The sequence below is a fragment of the Oxyura jamaicensis genome, chromosome 7, assembly GCF_011077185.1.
Source record: "Oxyura jamaicensis isolate SHBP4307 breed ruddy duck chromosome 7, BPBGC_Ojam_1.0, whole genome shotgun sequence".
Taxonomy (NCBI): Eukaryota; Metazoa; Chordata; class Aves; order Anseriformes; family Anatidae; genus Oxyura; species Oxyura jamaicensis.
The window spans coordinates 4409006-4429664 of NC_048899.1; the positions used below are offsets into that span (position 1 = coordinate 4409006).

A 20659-nucleotide genomic window follows, 5' to 3' on the forward strand; every position below is an offset into this window, starting at 1 on the left:
TAAAAATTCAAAGAACGAAACAAGTTTCACTGTGCCCTGTACTTAAAAGCAGCACAACTTGTAACGTATTTTTACTTATCTTGTTTTATATCTTAAAATAAGATTATATTTTAAGCTATTATTTTCATTTCCAATAAAATTTTAACTCCCAGAAGCCTGCATTCAAGCTCAAATTTCAATGTATTTATTGCTAGCGGTTTCTTAGTATAGTTCACAGAATGTTATGTTGTTCTGTGTGCATTATACAATAAATTATCTCTGAAAGTCTTCTTGATATATATACTATGAAAATCTGACCAATCAGATTTATATTATTTTGCATTAATTACAAATAAACAATATAAAAGGCATTAAATATTTAAGTATATTAAAACACGCATATTAATGCATAATTTAAACACGTATTTAAATTAAAAATTTAGCTCTATTTAAACAAGTAAAACAATATCAAATGCAAGAAACCAACCATCTATTAAATGCTATAAGCATAACACATTTTATAATACACTTTAATATTCGTTAAAAGATAAAAAGACAATACAGAAACGCGTCCAATGCTAATCCCCATTAAAGCCATATCTCATAAGAATGCATGGTGTATTCTGAGAGCTGTGGAGCACGTTCAGCTTCATATAAACTTCATACATTCACTTGTGACAGATATTTCTGAAAGCTCCACATTGCTGCATGGTTATCTGTAGCACGATGAACGTATGTACCAGATTCAAAGGAAGTAATAACATCACTAGAATTTTTCTCTAATTGGACTTCTCTATTTTATCAGCTCAGGTGAGGCATCTTTAATAGAATTTATCTTATTTTCTGTAGATATCTTGTCTTACTCTCATTCCTGGAAGACCAGGGCCTCCATCTTGTCCACGGTCTCCTGCAGGTCCACTTGGGCCAGGGGGACCTGGACTGCCACGTTCACCTGCAGGGCCCTAAAAAACAAATAATAATAATAAAAATATCAGGAAGGAAATTGGAATCATATTGAATCTGAAATTGTCCATTCAAATTAACATGGATTCAAGAGAAGAGTGGGATGGTTTTAGAAGACTCATACCTTTTCACCTGGAAGTCCATTGCTACCAGGTAAACCACGGAAACCAGGGGAGCCCTGTGAAATAAAAGAAAAAAATACGGATATTAGGCAATATAACTTGGGTAATGGGAAATATTTTCTCTAAACTATTTGCCTTTAGACATTCAGAAAATTAATGAAAGAAATACATGGAAATTACATTTCACTGTGGTAAGAAAGTCTGAAGAAGAATCTTCTCGAGGGCATAACCCTATTGATATAATAGACAGTCCTTCATTTTCTTTCAACAGGCCCTACATTAGTCCCTTTATTCATGAGCGTTTTTAAAAAATCATATAAAAAAATAAAACAACATGGTTGTTTTGAAGAACTATGTTTTGAAGAACTATTTATGTTTTGGAGAACTTGAAGAATGATTTTCTTCTAATTCAATACTGAAAAGTGCTCTACTGTATTTTAATAATTATATTTACTATCTTTATTGCTCACAACGAATTGTAATTATAAAATATAAATTGCAGCCTAATTTATATATTTAAAATTATTTGTTCACTTTGCATCACATAGATCATAGCTTCAGCAAGCACTGTAAGCAATTCTTAAATTAGGTGTTATAAATAAATGAATACAATTTCCTTTGATTTAGATGGGAACAGAAATATAAAATTTGTAATGTTGTTACTATTTTGTTATTCAATAAATCAATTCAAGAACTCCTTTGTGAGAATGCTCTTTGGAAAGTTACTGAACGTAGTAGCTGAAAAACTGTTGGAAATAATGGCATTGTAAGATATAAGATATCCTGACAATATTGCTGTTGTCAGGATATCAATGCTAAAGACATATTGACAATAAAGATGATGATATAATGACACATCCTGAATTTGCACTAATTTCACTTTTCAAAGCTAATGTTTTGTGATGGCTATCACAAATAGTTGTTTGTTTTTTTTATTTTTTAAACTGAGAAGACATTTTGGAAGTAGCATAAAAATTAAGAAATGTTTCCAATTTCTTTGTGGTGTTTACAGTTGTTTTTCAGCATGAAGCTTTAGATATGACTTCCACTTTAGTTCTTCAATATAAAAAAAATAATAATTTAAAGTATTTCAGACTGCAATAGAGACAAACTCTGCAGCTGAGATTAGGAACTAGATAAAAACTCTCCCAAGTTTTGTAACCCTGTTGCACATGTTGAATTTGGTGAGAATTGATATGGAATCAAATTTCATCTCAAAAAATTTTGAATACCAGCTTTTTTTACCTTTGTGCTAACTCAAAATATACCTCGTATGCATGGTCATCTACAGTGGCTTACCCTTTCTCCAGGTGTTCCAGGGACGCCATTCTGGCCAGGTTCACCATTTGCACCTCTTTTGCCTTCCTCACCAGGAGGCCCAGGAGCACCTGGGGTGCCATTTTCACCCTGGCAACAATAGCAAAAGCCACCAGTGACCTTAGGATTCCAAGAGAAACCCCCTGGTTTTGTGCGTGGAATGGTTCAGGGTTCAGACTTCCTGGGAAGAAGTCTCTGAATGCATTTTAAAATCACTTACACGCTCGCCTTTGGGGCCTGGATCTCCTTTTGCACCATTCTTACCAGGTTCTCCCTAAACAGAAGAAAATCTCATTAAGGTTATGGATTGCCATAGGGTATTATTCCAGAGCTATGAGGTAGTACTAAAATACTAAGAAATAGACATATTTCAATATATTGACTAATTTTTATTATTTTAGTAATTTATTGCAACAGAATTAGTAGAAACCAATTGGATCTAGATGTTGAATGTATGGTGCTCTTTGAAAATTCAGTAAAGAAGTGATGTAATCTTAAGCACCGCTGAGAAGAATTTTATGTCTGTTGAGAAAGAACTATGTGTGGTGTATAGCTGCCAGGAGAGAACGTATCAGGTTAAACGACGGGGTAAGAGTAGATACAACTTACTAGGTGTAGTGGACTGCAGACTCAGGACAATGGGAATTTCAGCAGGTGAAACCGGGATTTTAACATGTCAGGTTTTATTTAATGCAACAGTTTTAGTCAAGAAACTGTTTTGCTATGTGTTTCTGATTTGATACATAATTTAGGAAAGTGAATAGGTATTATTGATATGTTTAATTCAAATATATACCAATATACAAGGTAATGTGTGAAAGATAATATATTTATAAAAAAATGATCATCTATAGTTATCATAAAATAATTTATGAGACCATCTCAAATTAATAGGACAAATTCAATTTATTTATTTATTTTTTAACAGTATCAGAACTATTTCCACCATGCTTTTTTTGTACAAACAGTGTAATGAATATTAGTAACTCACCGGAGAGCCTTTTGCTCCAGGATTTCCACTTGCACCAGGTGGGCCAGGAAGACCACGGCCTCCTGGCAGACCAGGAGCACCAGGAATACCAGAAGGTCCCTGTGGAAAGCCAGAAGGAGATGAACAGGATGAACAGAGCTCAGCACGGCTGGATTCTGCCCAGGTCATCAGTGATCCACATGAACTCAGTGTAGTAAAAGACACTAATATGAAAAGTACCCACCATTTCACCCTTGTTGCCAGGACTTCCAGCTCTTCCAGGAGGACCCTGGAAAAAAGAAACGTCTAAACTGATGCTGCTAACCTATCATCCTTAAACCAAAGGAGCTGTAAGGCTTTGTGAAGAGCAGCTCACACTCCACTTCACTGTTCTCAGGTGGTATTTACATACCTGAGGCCCAGGTGGCCCAGCATGACCCTGAGGACCAGGTTCTCCTCTCTCTCCAGGACTACCACTAGCACCAGCAGGACCAGGAGGACCAGCTTCGCCCTAAGGAAAAAAAGGGGAAAATGAATGCATTTTAGTCATATCTCCATGGAAATCAGTATTAATGCCATGGCCTCTTCTTCGCCTTTACATGATTTGAGAAAAATGTTACCACCACCATCCCCTGAGTGCAAGAGCCAAATCAGCTCAGCTACCCAATGCTGAGACATATGGTCCCAGTGCGTAGCTCCTCTAGATGCTGAAAGTTGTCTCGAGACCCTCCCAGAATGCAACATAAAACATTAAATCCTGTATCCTGCATATCTGTAGCTGAATACCTTAAAACCTGGAGAGCCTGGAAATCCTGCAGTTCCAGGGGGGCCTGGGGGACCCTTAAAAAGTAAAAGAAATCCTATTAATACAAGAGGTGAAAACCATATGGTTAGAATTAATCTTAAGTTTAAAAAAAAAAAAAAAAAAAAGCCTGATGATTACATTTTTCTCTGAATAAGGAAACACCTGGCAAAATAACATATATAAATTATGCTATAGAAGATGAAATTTGGCTAGTCCTTAAATATCACACCTAAATAACCTTTTGCACACCTCAGCAAAATAATGTCTTTGATAAGATCATTCAAAATTTTATCTGCATAGAGAACAGCAATTCTATTCTGATTTAAAGTGTTGAAAATCTCCTATTTTCACTGTATGGCTCAAGCATCTTGATCAACACAAATATTCAAATTCAAACAACTCTAGGTCTTCTTACAGGTGGGCCTGCTGCTCCTGGAGATCCATCTTTGCCATGGGCACCCTATGGAAAGAACAGAGGGGTCTGATAAGAGCACTGCCTGGGCACAGAACACACATGCCTTAACACCCATGACTCACTAAGTGTCTCTGTGCGTTTATACAGTCCCACTTAGTTTACCAAACCCCAAGGATTCCTCAAGTGTGAAATTCTGGAATAATAATTAACTAAATGTTATTGAAGGAATATCCATCACTTCATGTGACTTGCACTGTAATGATGAGACAGCAAGACACGACAATATTATCTGAGAATTCTTAAAGAAACAACAGTTACAAGAATCACCTGTGGCCAGTTTTTCTGGTAAATAAAAATAAAAGTAAAAATAAGTAAGATCAAAATAGCAGTTACTTCTAACTCACATAAAAGACAAAAAGATCGCTCCAAAAGCCTAACAGAATGTGATACCAGAACAGTACGATTTAAACCATAAATTGCCTGTCTTACAGACATGTTAGGCCAGGTCTGCTGCTCAGGTTATCTAGTGTTTGTACAAACATTGCTGGTTAGCTGGGGACGGATATGTTTTCATTTATGATTTTACAGATGCTATGCAGTTTTCTAATCCTTTGCATTACAGATGTTTTAAGATAAATCTTAAAACAAGCAAGGAATTCCCAACATATTGAATCAAGATATATGCTGCTTGCTGATAAGAACAGCTGCAATTAATTACTTACAGGGCCACCAGGATTCCCAGGTCTTCCTCTTTCACCAGCTGGTCCTCTTGGTCCCTAGAAAACATAAGAAAACTAGTTTATGACATGGTTTCCTAAACACATATGGCTTGGTACTGCTTTTATTTGCAGACCTTACTATTGGTCAATGTATGTGGTAGGGTAACTAAGGTTAATAATAATAATAATAATAAAAATGAAAAGATTAACAAATCTATTAGGGCGAAAGTGCCAGTGGCCCTTCCATTTAGGCGCTACAGGGTACACATATTTACCGGTTGGCCTGGTGATCCGTTTGCTCCAGGAATACCGGTTTCACCCTGTTATGTAAATTAAAACAAAACAAAACAAAACACAAACAATTACAGAATGATCTCTGGTGAGGACATTTTTTGGTTTATTCAAGAGGAAGAGACAGCCCACCCCTTTGCCCCTTTCTGTGTGGTGCTATGTGTCTACAGCATGAACAGACATCTGTGAGGCCTGAGCCACCAAAAGAAAATATTTAAACAGAAAAAAGTAATTAGAAAGACTTAGTCCTTTATTGTTATGCAATAAAGTCAAATGATCTGGGCATGTCCTGTCCTTTTTGAATCTCTTCTTTGTTACAGCTATAGGATCAAGGCATGACATAGATCAGAGAGTCTAACTCCTTTTGAATGGTTCTTTTCATGGAGATCTTCAGTCAGTTTCTTTAATGCTTAATGGCTTTTCAGAATAGCATAATATGCAATGCAGAGCTACGTAACAAATAATGGAGGGTATTTTTGCACCTATTAAAAAGATTACACTACAGTTTCTTACCTTTGGACCAGGAGCACCACTGTCACCTTTGGCACCATCTTTTCCATCAAAACCCTGTGGGAAAAGAAAACCATATCTGTGAATACTATTACTAGTGGTCTAGAAAACCTGATTCTCCTTGGCCAATTAATGAGCTTCAAGTACATTGTTTCTTGTGAATATTTTAAATTTGAAAAAGATTGAAAATGATTTTGAACCACAGGAAGGTATGTTACAAATTCTTACTGAACAGCAGTAGGAAATTGAGATTAAGAAAGAATTACGGGGGAAAAATAGTGACAAAACTCTCTGTGTACGTGCATTAAATTGTGGGCTTCAGTTTACACTGCTGAGAACTCACTCTGTCTCTTTTCAGCTAGTTTCTAGACTTCACACAGGTCTAAAATTTATGCTAAAAGAGATGTTTAAATACTGTTGACTGAACCCTGTTAGTCCTGTTACAAAGATGCATGGTATAAATGCTGAATGCAAATATTCATTATATCATTACCATAACAGGTGCAAGCTGAGTACTTAGAGCAGAGATTATAAACAATTATTTCTAAAATCGTGAATAACTTTATCGTTATGATTGATTAATCTTAATTTCCAAAGCGTAAACAGTAGAAGTGGAAAGGGAACTTTTAATTTATCTTCTTTGACTTCAGTTAACTTTTACGTATATTTATATTAATTTCCTTTGTACTTAAAGGTATAATGTCATAAAGTTAAGAAATGGTGATGTGGATGGAAACAGACTGTATAAACAACAGACAGCTGTTTGTAAAATATCTATTAATCTAAATCAACCTTTCACCTTGTCAGTAAAGTTTATACAGTATAATGTTTAATTATTCTGCTACTGCAATTGTTTTTATAATAATTAGTTTTAGACTGTATACTGTCTTACACTTTATACAATTTATAATTGAATAAATGATATCACAATGGGTTAGCTTGCTGACACATTGGTTTCTTACTGTTGACTTTAACTAAGGAGCATAAATTGTACCCGTGTCACTATTGTTCTTCTTTATCAGATATTTGAATCATGTTTAATAATATTTTTATTAAATAGTTAATTATCACTTAGAATTATCATATCATATACTTATGTTTTTAATACCGGAATTATTTTTGTTTAGACTGGGGTCTTGGGCTAGGTGCTGTAGAGACAGAGACATGGTATTCGATCCTAGGATTTTATAACTTAAGTAGCGCTGCTGTTTCCACATTACTTGACATAGAAGGAACCAGGTTGCTGATCTTTCAGACAGACATGTAACACATTCAGTCGTCGTTACTTGATGTTAGACATAAAGGAGCACATTTAAATAATGAGTGCTATTAGCTAGTGGAACTCTCTTTGAAAGAAAATTCTGATTTCTCCATGTCTCTATTTGCATTAGTTAAGAGTGGATGCTTTTCTGGAACACATGCTTTAACCCAACATGCAGTGTGGAACAATACAATTGAGGTAACTAGATAAAATTTAACTGTCTGTGTTACTATGATTCAATCTTGTTAGCTGGAAATTGATGACTGAAGGAGCGCAATGCAATACCATGGCTCATGTAGAGCAACAGACTCCATTGCACCCAGTACAGTTAATAAATACTTACTCGTGAACCTTTCATTCCAGGCATTCCAGGCATTCCAGGGTGTCCCTTGTGACCCTAAACACACAAACACAGAAAAATGAGTACATTTACATACCTACCGTATGAAGGGCACAAACCAATGCTCATTAAGTATCATGTTCACTTAACTAATACAAAATGGTAAAACAAAACCTATCATTAGATTATCACTGTTATTGGGGGCTTTTGCATACCGGTAATCCAGGGATTCCACGGTCTCCATTTCTGCCTGGTCTTCCTGGTTCTCCCTGTGGAAAGAAAGTAAATTGCTGACTTCTTTGCTATTGCTTCAGTTACTGGCAAAGATCTGGCCCTGACAGATCAAGGTGAGTGGGAATAAGAAGGTGAAAATTCCACTTCAGACAGCAAGAAAAATTACACAAGGGTGAAGGTACACACTATGACTACCTTCTGAAAAACACTGCCAGAATTCATCAACTCACTTTTTTTTTTTTTTTTTTAAATCAAGATTTTGATTAACAACTAATATATTTCAAGCCAACATTTTAGAAATGGTATCACCACAGAAAAAAAATATTTTTCCCTGTGAAACACTCAAAATGGACAAAAGATTTAGCTGATTGTCTCTCCCTGTACTATACATATCCAGGATTTCCAGCTGTGAGTCAAAAGATTGTTTTAGGAACCTCAACTCTAAAAGCAAGACTTGAAGGGAGCAGGCAACCACCATTACTGTCTGCTTTTAATTTTTTTTTTTCCTAATTGTGTTAGTCGAAATATCCTGCTAAAATTGAAACTTTTTTTTTTTTTTGGAATAGACACTTACACCTGACGTAAGCCAAATCCAGTTTCTTACAGTCATGTTATTTAATTGAGAAATTGGGATATGTTAAAAATTCTTAAATGCAATGGTATCAATGTGCTCTGCTAACTTAACATTTAATGAAATTTGTTTTTCTTATTTTTAAATCTATCAAAAATTTAAATAATAGTGAACTTACATCTTTTCCTGGTGGACCAGCTGGGCCTATCATGCCAGCAGGGCCTGGAGGTCCCTGAAGAAAAATAATGAATATTAAATATAACAATAGATATTAAGTCTCTTTCAAATTAAAAATGCATTAAGTGCCATAAAATATTTCTACTATTGACATAGACAATAGCAAACAGGCAGGATGAACTGCCAGATTTCAATCCACTCCAGTGATGACACAGAGATTCGTGCTTGTAGGAGCATGCCTTTGACATATATAATGATATGTAATGTATACGTACAGAAGGGCCAGGTTGTCCTGGTTCTCCGGGGGGACCTTGGTATCCATTAGAACCCTACGATGCAGCAAAAAGCAGTTAAGATGTGAATAACTCCGTGCACTGTGCCATGGTGCTAATGTATTTTGTAATGATCTTATTACCAAGCAGAATATGCCCCCATGAAAACAGAACTAAAAGTACTCCTCTCAGAGGGGATATACATTGAAAATTTCAACTCCTTTTTGTGTTTACCGAGTGTGCACTAGGATTTCCAGTTTCCTTTTTCTCAACTGAAATTTTTGTGTGAACAAACATTTGGGAATATTAGCAGAGACTCATAGCCAGTGGTATATTTTAAGGGCAATATTAAACTTTAGGTGACACCCCACATCACAGTAAGAAGAATCACAGTAAGCCCCAGGCATAAACACAGAGTAGAGCCCTCAACCACTGAATCTTGGTGCTGCAGAGATGGTAGGGCCCCATTAATAAGAAATGACACCATAAAATTCTTAGTATCTAGATTTAATGGCTGCAAATGTACCTAATACTGATGAAAAAGAAAAGGAGAGGCTAAGATAGAAGAGTCAGGCGTTTATGAAAAGATTAATTTTACTTACAGGGGGACCTGCATGACCAGGTGGGCCAGGGGGGCCGCTGGGGCCAGGGGGTCCTGGAAAGCCACTCTATATTGTAGATTAAAAAACAGTCATTATATCAGTGTAATATATTTACAAATCTTAATTCAGCTGCAATATTCACCAACAACTGAAATAAATTTTTACATGTGAATGCTTATTAGTACTGAGAAAAATCCACTTGGTGCAGTTAGTGAACTCTGTTTATGACCATAGGACTTACTGAATTAAGGCCATATTTTTGTTGCTTGTCAGCAAAGCAAGCATTTTTGCCCATGAGCCCTTTTCTGAACATTAACAGTGCAAAACCATAAGGCATAAATTATACCTGGACTAACCAAAGGACTCAGAGGATAACATCTCAATATACCCATGGAGTAACTCAAATCAGCAACACTGTTCCTTATTTAATTGGTAAAAATGGAGTAAAATAAAAAAAAAACTAAGGAAATTCTCAATTTGGGAAAAGAATTAATATTTCTACTTTTAGTAGCAACAGCCACAAAAGCATTTGATATGCAAACGTTTTCAAAAATTAGCACAGTGACTTGTTGCAGCTGTATGTGGTTCTTTAAAAATGCTTTTGCTAAATCCAACTCTGTGGATTTGATACAGCCCCAAAAATGAAGCACAGGTATTGTATGAGAAACAGTGTGCTGCAGTACAGCAAATACATGCTGTACCTTAATATGGCAGTGTTTGTTTCATGGGATATTGTTAGATGATGTCAGAATAGGTCATGCGTTGCAGATGTCACACAAAACTTATTTTTGTAATACGAGATTAATAGTATAGCTATATGTTAATCTGGGTTGCCTTCAATACATGAATACAACAGGCAGCCCCTCTCTGTGCACTGTTACAACCCATTTGGCACAGACTCAGTCTGGATTCAGCATGGATTGGAACCATCAACTCCTCAATTGCAACCCGTCCATCAGACATACGGCTACAAACAAACGAGATGTCATTCTTTTTCAGGGTGCACACTGGAGAGATAAACTCATTGTTAGGAATGGCATTTGCTTGCTGCCAGTGTCTCCAGACTGTGGATAAATGAGCGGATTTTAGTTAGGGTATGTGCACTGGTGGAAAGGGTCAAAGCCAACATGTGGAGGTTATATGAGAAAGTACACAGAAACGGAGATGTAAAATACAAAATCAGTCTACATGCAGTAGAAAGCCACCGGAAAGAAAAGAATGGAGATGTGTGACTGAGGAAGTACCAGGCATGGTAACCACCCATTGGAAAACGTCAGTGCTACGGATGACATTTTTCATTTTATTATGCATCCACTTTATTTCAGTTTGGATATTTATTAAAATTAACAGGAAGAATCTACGTAATGTTAACATTAAAAGCTGCATAGCTCTAGAGAATTTAGTCACATCTGCCTGTTACTGCTCTGCTACTTACTTTGCAGTCATGCGTTGCATGATGCAGTATAAAAAAAAACAACAGGTGACAGTATATAGAAAATTCTGACTGAAAACACTCGAGGATGCCCAATTAAATTATTATTTAAATTGACTTGATTTGTTAATTTAATTGTGATCAAAGCACAAGCAGTAAACACCTCAGGGAAAAATGCCAGAAGAGAGAGGAGTGACCATGCTTGTTAACTAAAAGATAACCCTGATAACAAGCATGGTTCAGCGCGTCCCATATTAAGACACCAAGTAGCAAAATGTAGATAATGCAACAAGCTGTGGGCAAAAACTGTAAGGAGCTGAAAACAAATAAGTGAACAAACAAATACAAAAATAAAGGACTGAATAAGACAAATGGATGAATGATCACATTAGCGAATGAATGAGGTAGAAATAAACAGATGCATATAAAGGTGAGAAAATAACGAACAGGACAAACAGCTGCCATGATTAAATAAAATTTATTTCACAAGATGATCTGACGGAACCCTGAAAAACAACACGTTTGCTTGGGAATGCCTGGATATATTGCAATACGTGGTACCCAAACTTTGCTATGCAGCACAAGATTAGCAATCACGATTGCATTTAAACAAAGCAGCAGCCCAGTTCAAATAATAGCAATTCATCACATCCATCACATAGCAGATTGCCTGAACCAAGAAAGACACTTAAAGATATCAGTATGATATCACTGCTGCAAGAATGATCCATGTCAACGGTGGTGAATATCTATAAATCCTAGTGCCTAAAAGAAAAGTCATGAGGTACACCTTTTACCATTTAATTTATATAGTAAGCATAGCTCATGCATAACTCTTTCAGGCAATCCAAGCTTTAGCTCACTAGAAAAATTGTGAAAAACTTGGGCCAGGCCTAGCAGGGAGACACAGCATCCTTAGTACACAGTCTGAATAGCTGTGGGTAAAAAAATCATGATAAAAAAAGTGAAAAGCTTGATGCCTGAGATGAAAAGGAGATTATAGCAGGGGTTTTCTCACTTGTTATCAAGCAAATTTGAGTTGTGGAAATGTGAACAAGTATGGAAAATCACACTGAGTAAGGACAGGATGCTGTTGAAAGAATAAAGGAAGATTTGGGACAGTAGAAGGGGTAAAAATGTGGTGGAAGCTGGGGGAAGCTATCAGTAGTAGATGCCAAAACAGATAAATAAGGAGGGTATGGAAGTGAGAAAGAAGTAAACTCTTGGGCAGGATGAGAAAATTAATGAGAGAGAGATCAGAAAGATGAAAAGGAAGAAAGAGAGAGAAAAAAAAAAAAAAAAAAAAAAAGAAAAAAACAGCCCCAAAACAAAGCACCCACAGATAATCTATAGTAACTTTCTAGAATGACGCTGCCAAGCAAACTGCTGTCTTACACCACATTCCACTTGCAGGCAATAATTAAATTAAAATGTAATTTGTTAAATTATAATCAGGATACATAGACATCCAAGGCATCATCTACAAGCAGAAAGTTTGTTCTTTAAATAAAAAAAAAAAAAAAAAAGGACAGATAAAAGGCTTTATCATCTTACAATGGGCTGGGGGTAACCTATGCCAACTGAGCCAGCCTTCACGTCATAGGATTCATACTGTGGAGAAAAACTCTGTAAGAGAAATAGAGAAAAACAGAAAAAAAAAAAAAAGAGAGAGAGAGAAAATGTTTGCTACAAATCAAATAAGTATTTTCTTACATTTATATGGCAAATTAATAGGAAGAACTCATTTGCATACATTGAGTACCGTCATCCATAAGAGAAGCCCAGCCAATAACTTTTGTGTTCTTGGTTTCAACACTTAGACAATTTGTCTGGAAACCAACGGAAGTTCAGTCAAAAGCATTAATAGAAATCATGTCCTGTGGGGCTTTGTGACAGCACATAGCTTCTCTGATGTGCCCACTTACATAAAATACTGCTTAAAAAATCCCCAACCATTGAATTTTACAATCAGCTTTTCAAGGAGATCCTATGTAAGGCTTCTATTTAACATTGACTTATTAGGCAGATATAAGGGAACTTAGTTGAACAATATGGCATTAGTGCACATAGGTGGTTGGTGTGCTGATAACATGCAGAGTTCTGCCTGATAACCCAAACCACCTTGGACCCAGCTCTTCCACTGGCCAGGCCCAAGAAGGATCCTGTGCTATTGATACCAGCCATCAGGACAGGATTCAACAGCATTGGAGTTGGAGACTAGTTCAGCCTCCCTTCTATCTGCATCTTCCAAGCCAAAAGTGGTAGTTATCTAGGTATGTTATTGTGATGTCCACTGAGTCTGGTTAGCTGACCTATGACACATCTCCCAGCAGCTCAGTCCTTTCCTGATGATTGCTTCAGAATTACATAAAACCAAGATATCTTTCCTCAGTGTTTTGGCTCACCTGAGTGGGAAGAGTATGTGGAAGCTATGAACAGTGGCCTGTGTTCAAAAGTAACTGTTTTATCGTAACATTTTAACAGTTTTGCATTAGAGCCATTCCATCTCATAAGGTTGGGCTTGCTCCATTGCATGGGAGACAATGGGACCACTTGACTAAGTGCTAACTGTGAATCAACAACCTTAAAAATCAAGCTGCACAGTACCTGCAGTTAAAATTTTCCACCAAACAGCATGAAACACTTAGAGTGCAAAAAAGAATACTGCCCCATGCAGAAAAAATTAAGATGAAGAAAATATTTTCCTCAATTATACTACACTGCTAAACTTAGCTACCAAGGCCACTTGTGCCTAAAAATCATGGTCTGTACATCCGGAAGATGTCCAAAGTGGGGATTGGACAGAATTTTAGGCATCTAAAGATGAAATTGCAATATTAATGTTTCCTCTTTACTAGCCAGCTAATCTTGGTGATGCTGGTGCCGCACAGGGGACTCAGGGGTTTTGACCACCACCCCAGTAAGACCTCAGGAGCTTTCCTTCTGTGTCTGCCCTGCTTTTCAGGAGAGAATTCAAGATTTGTTGGGCCAAAAATAAAGAGGGAACACAAGAAACAGCAACCAAAATGGAACCTTTCTGCAAGCAGGGGACATGAGTTTCAGTCTAGTTGCCTGGGAATGTTTCCTTGTTAAACAAGCAAAATAAAGGAAAGTGAGAGAGTTCCTTTGTCATTAAGCTTGATTAAGCTCAGATTATTTCTGAGTCATATAAGTCTTTTGTCAGATCTGGCCCAAAAGTTTTAAAAATAAGATAAGACAGAGATTTAATTGTGCTCCAGCCAAATTTCATGGAAAAACAAATAAACTACAGAGAAACAAAACGCTGACCTATTACTCAGCTGTGTTTTTCGAAGGCACAAATGAAAGACAAATGCCTTTGAAAACAACATATGTGTGAAGGTACAACGGATAAATTCTTTACTGCCTTTGAAAATCCCCTTCCTATGTATTATTTAAAACAAAAACAATCAGGGTAATCCTGTGATTCGCATAACACAGGATGTCTCCTATTTCCAGTTCACCCCAAGCTTTCCTGGCGAAATAATGGCCCTTTGAAGTCAATGAAGTGCTACTATTGACTATATTATGCCTAAAATTTCTCCTTAGCATGGGTGCCTTCCAGTTGCAGACTGCTTGCCACAGCTGTGTCAATTTACCTTCCTGATGGTTTGTTGAGGACTGGAAAAGATTGAGAGACAGTCAAGCTTCTCTCCCTCCCCATCCACTTTTTACTCATCTCTGGAAGTCATCACCTGCACAAGAGCCCAGACTCTCTGCTTCATGCCAAGGGCTGTGGGTGTCCACAGGACAGTATTGCTTATGGGCAACAAGTAGAAGCTGAACACAATGATGACTTACACCTCCGTTGATGCTGGGACATGACTGGCAGATGCCGGGGGGACCAGGAGCTCCAGGGCTCCCTGGCTGTCCTGGGGATCCAGGGGTACCACTTCTGCCTGGAGGACCAGGAGGGCCCTGCAAAGACACAAACACAGCAGATAGAGACATCAAGGCTTGCCTCAAAGTGCAAGGGCATCATGGGACGAACATTTCTATTCGTAGCAAAGTCTGTGGGGTTGTGGTGGTGGGAAGCTTTCTCTATTAGGGACATGCCTGATCATCCAGGAAAGATGCAAACAGTAGGCAAATTTAAATGAGGAAACCTTTATTAGCTGCTGGAGCCTTATTGCATCCAATATTTGATCAAGCACACAAGAAATATTAAACAGGTCGATTCCTGAATATGAAAGTAATACTGCAAGTGGGGACCACAGATTTTCCTTCTATGGGAAGAAGCAACAACAACAAAAATAACGTGTAATGCAGTTTGGACTAAACTCTCCTCACTGTCTATTTTTCCCCAGTTGGAATCATTAAGGGTTCTGTTGAAGCTAAAGAGATTACTTCAAAATAACAATACTGCACAGATTTACTGCAGACTGTGCTGACATCTAGGAAAGCTGGGTACCTCAGAAGCTTGAATGGCATATATCACACTGTAATAACTGGCTCTTGATTTTGTTTGTTTTCTTGGAAAAAAAAAAAAAGCTAAAAAAAAGAAAGCTGCACTTACAGGTTCTCCCCTGGGGCCTTGTGAGACTGGAGGCTAGAAAAAAAAAGGAAAAACAATTTAATTAAGAAAGAAAAACAAAGTCAAACTGAAAACTGAATATATATGAAAAAAATAAACAAGAGGAAAATACATTTAAATAATGAAATATAGTTTTATCAAATAAATTTGTTCTTATTCAAAACATTTAAAAGCCTTTTTTTTTTTTTCAGTCAATCTCATCTGCATATTCATGGTGCATCCATAAAGTGTGTGCACCTACTGCAGGCAAAAATCTGGTGCTAATGAAGTTAGTAGAGCTTTGCCATTTACTACGATAGGGACAGATGTCCACTGTGAAAGTCTGTAAAAGACAAATTATTTGCTTCCTTGCCTTCTAAAAAGCACATTAATACACGTGATGAAATAGTTAACTTTCATTTTCTTTCAGACCTACTCCCCCAATTAATTTATTTTTCAATCAGTAACTCATCCTTAGGTTACAATCTGGATTCTCAATTAGCATTTTAGATCATGTTTTTTTTTGAATTCACCTGCTAGTGATAGCAAAGGATATTCAGCTGAAACGACCTTGTATCTTTCAAGGTGGTGATTTCCTGTCCATTACTCAAGGTCAGTATGACAGCTTCTAATGGGCTGACTAAACTCTTGCAAATTGAAGACTGAAGGAAGTAGTCCACATGGCCTTTTTGTTACAAGGTACCACAGAACTGATTAAATAGGGTTTGAACCTGTTTGGGGATTTCAGTGCTGAAATGACAACTCCTTACTCCAGGAACTGAACAGAAAGCAGCTCCAAGACTCAAAGAGAGAGGAAGCTGTGCTTGAATCTCCATCATGCTTGTATGGACCACTCATTTGTGCAGCTACAAACTGTTCAGTAAAGCAGCTCAGGCAATTCTGGAAGCCGTATAAGTGCACTAGAATACTGGAACCAACACTGGGATACACATTTGTATGCGACTTTTCATGTTTAAACAGAAACACTATTTATAAAGCTGTAATTGTGCATCTTCTGCCTTCCTCTTCTGTCTACGCATCTCTTTTTAGCCTTTTCCTCTTACACACACACAGTCTCTCCTCTCTTCTATACACGAACACAAAGGGATCTCTATAGGGATCTGTATTTCTTATTCATAATGGAACTTGGGATATTGAAATACTGACAGATCATTCATTAGAATTCTTTTAATACAACCCAACCTTTGAAGCAATGAAAATCTCAGGAGTCTGTCCCATTTAAATGCCTGGTTAAGAACTGTCAATGTGCCTGTGGAAATCAATATACTTCAACTTTTTAATACTTTTTTTTTTTTTTTAAGATCTCATGGATCTTGAACAAGGATGAAATTATCAGATGACCTTTGAGTATTTCTACAATGCAGATTTCAGTATAGCTAGCTCAAGGCCTGAGGCAGTTTAGGTAGATTTGGCATGCATTAACAATATATATATATATTTTCATGAGGTTAAGTTGATGCAACTGCTTTAGCTAATACTGCTTACTTTCCTTTACAGTGCAGTAAGTCACACAGTAATTCTGCAATAATAAATTTACTATACAAAGATACAGAATTGAAATGATAAGAAATGCAGGCTCACAGCATGCTGTGAAGATTGTGCTGGCAATAGTTACATGGATTTACATTTACGTGTTGACAAATAAGCTGTTTGCATTATTCTTGTGTTTTGTCATAAATAGAAAAAATGAATAGCTAATCATTGCCCTCTGTTCCTCTTTGTTTCTATTTCTCTTTGCCTGTTGGCTACGGAAAAGTGGGTTGAAGGACTTCATGCTTTCAGCTGCAAGGTCCAAAGGGCTAACAAGTATTTTATCAGATCTGGTACCAATCCACTGCTGGAATACAGACATAGTGATATATTCTTGAATTTACCAAAATAAAGATAAAACTCAGTGAAAGTTCAGTGTTTTTTATTTCATTTGGCAAAACTTGCCCATTCTAAGTATTTGCCTGGAGTCATAAAGTGACATGCTTTGTATTTAAAAGTATTTAAAGCTATCTAAGAGAAAATCAGTTGAGATTGGCCTAGCTCAAGAAGAAGGTGACACCAAAGTAACTATACTGAGGACTTACTTTTGTAGGCTGTGGTGTTGTTTGTGGACAAACTGGACAGCACTCTCCAAAGGGGATCTCTGGGTTGGGGCAGTCTAACTCCTGGTCATCACAGATGATGTCATCACAGAGAACAGATCCAGAGTCACACACACAGATTTGGCATGGCTCTGGTTTCCAAACATCCCTGTCAGCATAAACCTGCCCAAGATGGGTACATCCTCCTAGGACTGTGGGAAAGAAAGAAAAAAATAATGTTCAGTATTATTACAGATGTATTTTACAAATCAAAGAGGATTAACATGAAAGCTTTCAAGTAGTCTGTTTTGTTTTCTACTGTGATATAGTTTATCAGTGTACAGTAAAAGGCTAAATGCTTCTCTTCAGACACTGGGAGGATGTTATATTAACTGCAGAGTCTGCTCTGAATCTATGAATAGACATCAATAGAAACCTCCTGGAGTTGATCCAAAGCCCAATTAAATCTCTGATAATCTTCTGTCTAGGGTAATTTCAGTGTGAGACTGAGTGTAATTAGCAATTGAATCCTCTGCTGCAGATAAAAAGCAAGTGTGCCAAATCTCTCAAATGAGCATACCACTGGCACCCAAGTGCCAACATGTGCACTTGCACATGGATGCAGAATAAGTGGTCTGTCCATCATGAACTCTTGCTGCTAGCATCTTGCATTAATAGAGAGCATCAAGTGTTTTCAAAATGCTTTTTGAAAGCTGACATATGCAATAGATCTAAAAGAATGTTTGCATTAATTGCTCAAATGGTTTGCCATAAATTTGTCATCTGGACCGCTCAAATGCTGTAAGTCTCTATTTTAGGAAAGTTGTTCATCTGTAATATCCATAGCTATGTGAATTCCTTCCAGCAGCTATTCCACTGATTAAATTTGTTGTAGCTAATGAATTTGAGGAGACTAATTGGAAAAAGATTTGAACATTAAACTTTAGGTTTGTGTATTCTTTAAGAAACCAGATCCAGAATTCAGGCATTTAATAAAGTAATATATAAATAACACTACAAAGTTAGATAATCAACAAAGTTCCTTGTAAATTTTGTAGAAATAATAGAGTCTCAGACTGCAAATATAAGTATCAGTGAATGCCTTCATTAATGACATTTTTTTTTCCCATGAATAATTCAAAATGATTCCATTTGCAAACACATAGTGATAGAGAAATAGCTGTCTGTGTACGTACATGGTCCTTAAGACTTTGGTACCAGGAGAAGTTGCCTACTACACATCATTCTTCAAAAAGAAAAACAAAAAGATACCAAAACCTGTAATTTCAAGTTCCGACATTAAAATTACTGCTGGCTCCAGACTGAAAACTTTGAATACCATCAAATTGTTGTAATGGTCCTAATTACATAGTACAAGACTGAGTCCAAATCTATACTGCAGCTTATTACTATTGGTTATGCAGCCCTATTTTGTCAGGGGAAAGTAGCCTGGCAAAAATCTCTTAGTGTAAAAAGTCAGCTGTAAAGAACTATGGTCATATGCTGAACTTGTGCTGAAATGTATTAAAAAATCTGTTGGATTGGCAAAAAAAAATTATTTAAAATTGCTTCTTCCATGACAAAGTGACACGCTGGGTGGACGAGGGAAAGGCTGTGGATGTGGTCTACCTTGACTTCAGTAAGGCGTTTGACACCGTCCCCCACAGCATTCTCCTCAGGAAACTGGCTGCTCATGGCTTGGACTGGCGTACACTGCGTTGGGTTAAGAGCTGGCTGGATAGCCGGGCCCAGAGAGTCGTGGTGAATGGAGTCAAATCCAGCTGGAGGCCGGTCACTAGTGGAGACCCCCAGGGCTCGGTACTGGGGCCGGTCCTCTTTAACGTCTTCATCGATGATCTGGACGAGGGCATTGAGTGCACCCTCAGCAAGTTTGCAGACGACACCAAGTTAGGTGCGTGTGTCGATCTGCTCGAGGGTAGGAAGGCTCTGCAGGAGGATCTGGAGAGGCTGGGCCGATGGGCCGAGGCCAACGGTATGAAGTTCAACAAGGCCAAGTGCCGGGTCCTGCACCTGGGGCACAACAACCCCAAACAGATCTACAGGCTGGGAGATGTGTGGTTAGAAAGCTGCCTGGCAGAGAAGGACCTGGGAGTAGTGGTTGACAGTCGGCTGAATATGAGCCAGCAGTGTGCTCAGGCGGCCAAGAAGGCCAACGGCATCCTGGCTTGCATAAGAAACAGCGTGGCCAGCAGGGCTAGGGGAGTGATTGTCCCCCTGTACTCAGCTCTGGTGAGGCTGCACCTCGAGTACTGTGTTCAGTTTTGGGCCCCTCGCTACAAGAAGGACATGGAGGTGCTCGAGCGAGTCCAGAGAAGGGCAACGAAGCTGGTGAAGGGTCTGGAGAACAAGTCTTATGAGGAGCGGCTGAGGGAACTGGGACTGTTTAGCCTGGAGAAGAGGAGGCTCAGGGGCGACCTTATTGCACTCTACAGGTACCTCAAGGGAGGCTGTAGCAAGGTGGGGGTCGGTCTATTCTCCCACGTGCCTGGTGACAGGACGAGGGGAATGGGCTAATGTTGCACCAGGGGAGGTTTAGGTTGGATGTTAGGAAGAACTTCTTTACTGAAAGGGTTGTAGGCATTGGGATGGGCTGCCCAGGGAAGTGGTGGAGTCACCATCCCTGGAGGTCTTTAAAAGACGTTTAGATGTAGAGCTTAGGGATATGGTTTAGTGGGGACTGCTAGTGTTAGGTCAGAGGTTGGGCTAGGTGATCTTGGAGGTCTCTTCCAACCTAGACAATTCTGTGATTCTGTGATTTTCTTTTCTCACATGCAGTATCTTTCACCTCTGTTTATTCTCTTTTCCTCTACCACATTGTCCTAATTTTCTGTTTATATTCTTTGCTTTTCTTTCTGTCTTTCTTGGTCACATTTATTCTCTTCTCATGCTTCTTTTCTTTCTTTTTTCCCCCTATTTTCTCTGCTCAGGTCTTTCTCATAATACATGACTTTACTTTTCATCTTCCCTTCAACCTCTTGTCTCAGAGCTGAACAGTCTACTTACTTTTCAGCCCTGCACTCAACTGAAATGAGTT

At 37.9% G+C, this 20659-nt stretch overlaps 1 protein-coding gene across 2 annotated transcripts in view; it reads right to left on the reverse strand.

The window, feature by feature from the left end:
- The window catches only part of COL3A1 (collagen type III alpha 1 chain), a 51726-nt gene that overhangs the window by 16917 nt on the left and 14150 nt on the right, over positions 1–20659 (reverse strand). For both annotated transcript variants that reach the window (XM_035331608.1, XM_035331609.1), the window contains exons 2-22: positions 17608–17816; positions 15515–15547; positions 14800–14916; positions 12535–12606; positions 9549–9614; positions 8950–9003; positions 8676–8729; positions 7908–7961; positions 7696–7749; positions 6095–6148; positions 5566–5610; positions 5294–5347; positions 4572–4616; positions 4138–4191; positions 3764–3862; positions 3596–3640; positions 3373–3471; positions 2602–2655; positions 2364–2471; positions 1067–1120; positions 843–941 (exon numbers count right to left, since the gene is read on the reverse strand). In XM_035331608.1, coding sequence (XP_035187499.1) covers positions 843–941; positions 1067–1120; positions 2364–2471; positions 2602–2655; positions 3373–3471; positions 3596–3640; positions 3764–3862; positions 4138–4191; positions 4572–4616; positions 5294–5347; positions 5566–5610; positions 6095–6148; positions 7696–7749; positions 7908–7961; positions 8676–8729; positions 8950–9003; positions 9549–9614; positions 12535–12606; positions 14800–14916; positions 15515–15547; positions 17608–17816 — 1523 coding nt within the window. The remainder of the gene's footprint in view (positions 1–842; positions 942–1066; positions 1121–2363; positions 2472–2601; positions 2656–3372; positions 3472–3595; positions 3641–3763; positions 3863–4137; positions 4192–4571; positions 4617–5293; positions 5348–5565; positions 5611–6094; positions 6149–7695; positions 7750–7907; positions 7962–8675; positions 8730–8949; positions 9004–9548; positions 9615–12534; positions 12607–14799; positions 14917–15514; positions 15548–17607; positions 17817–20659) is intronic.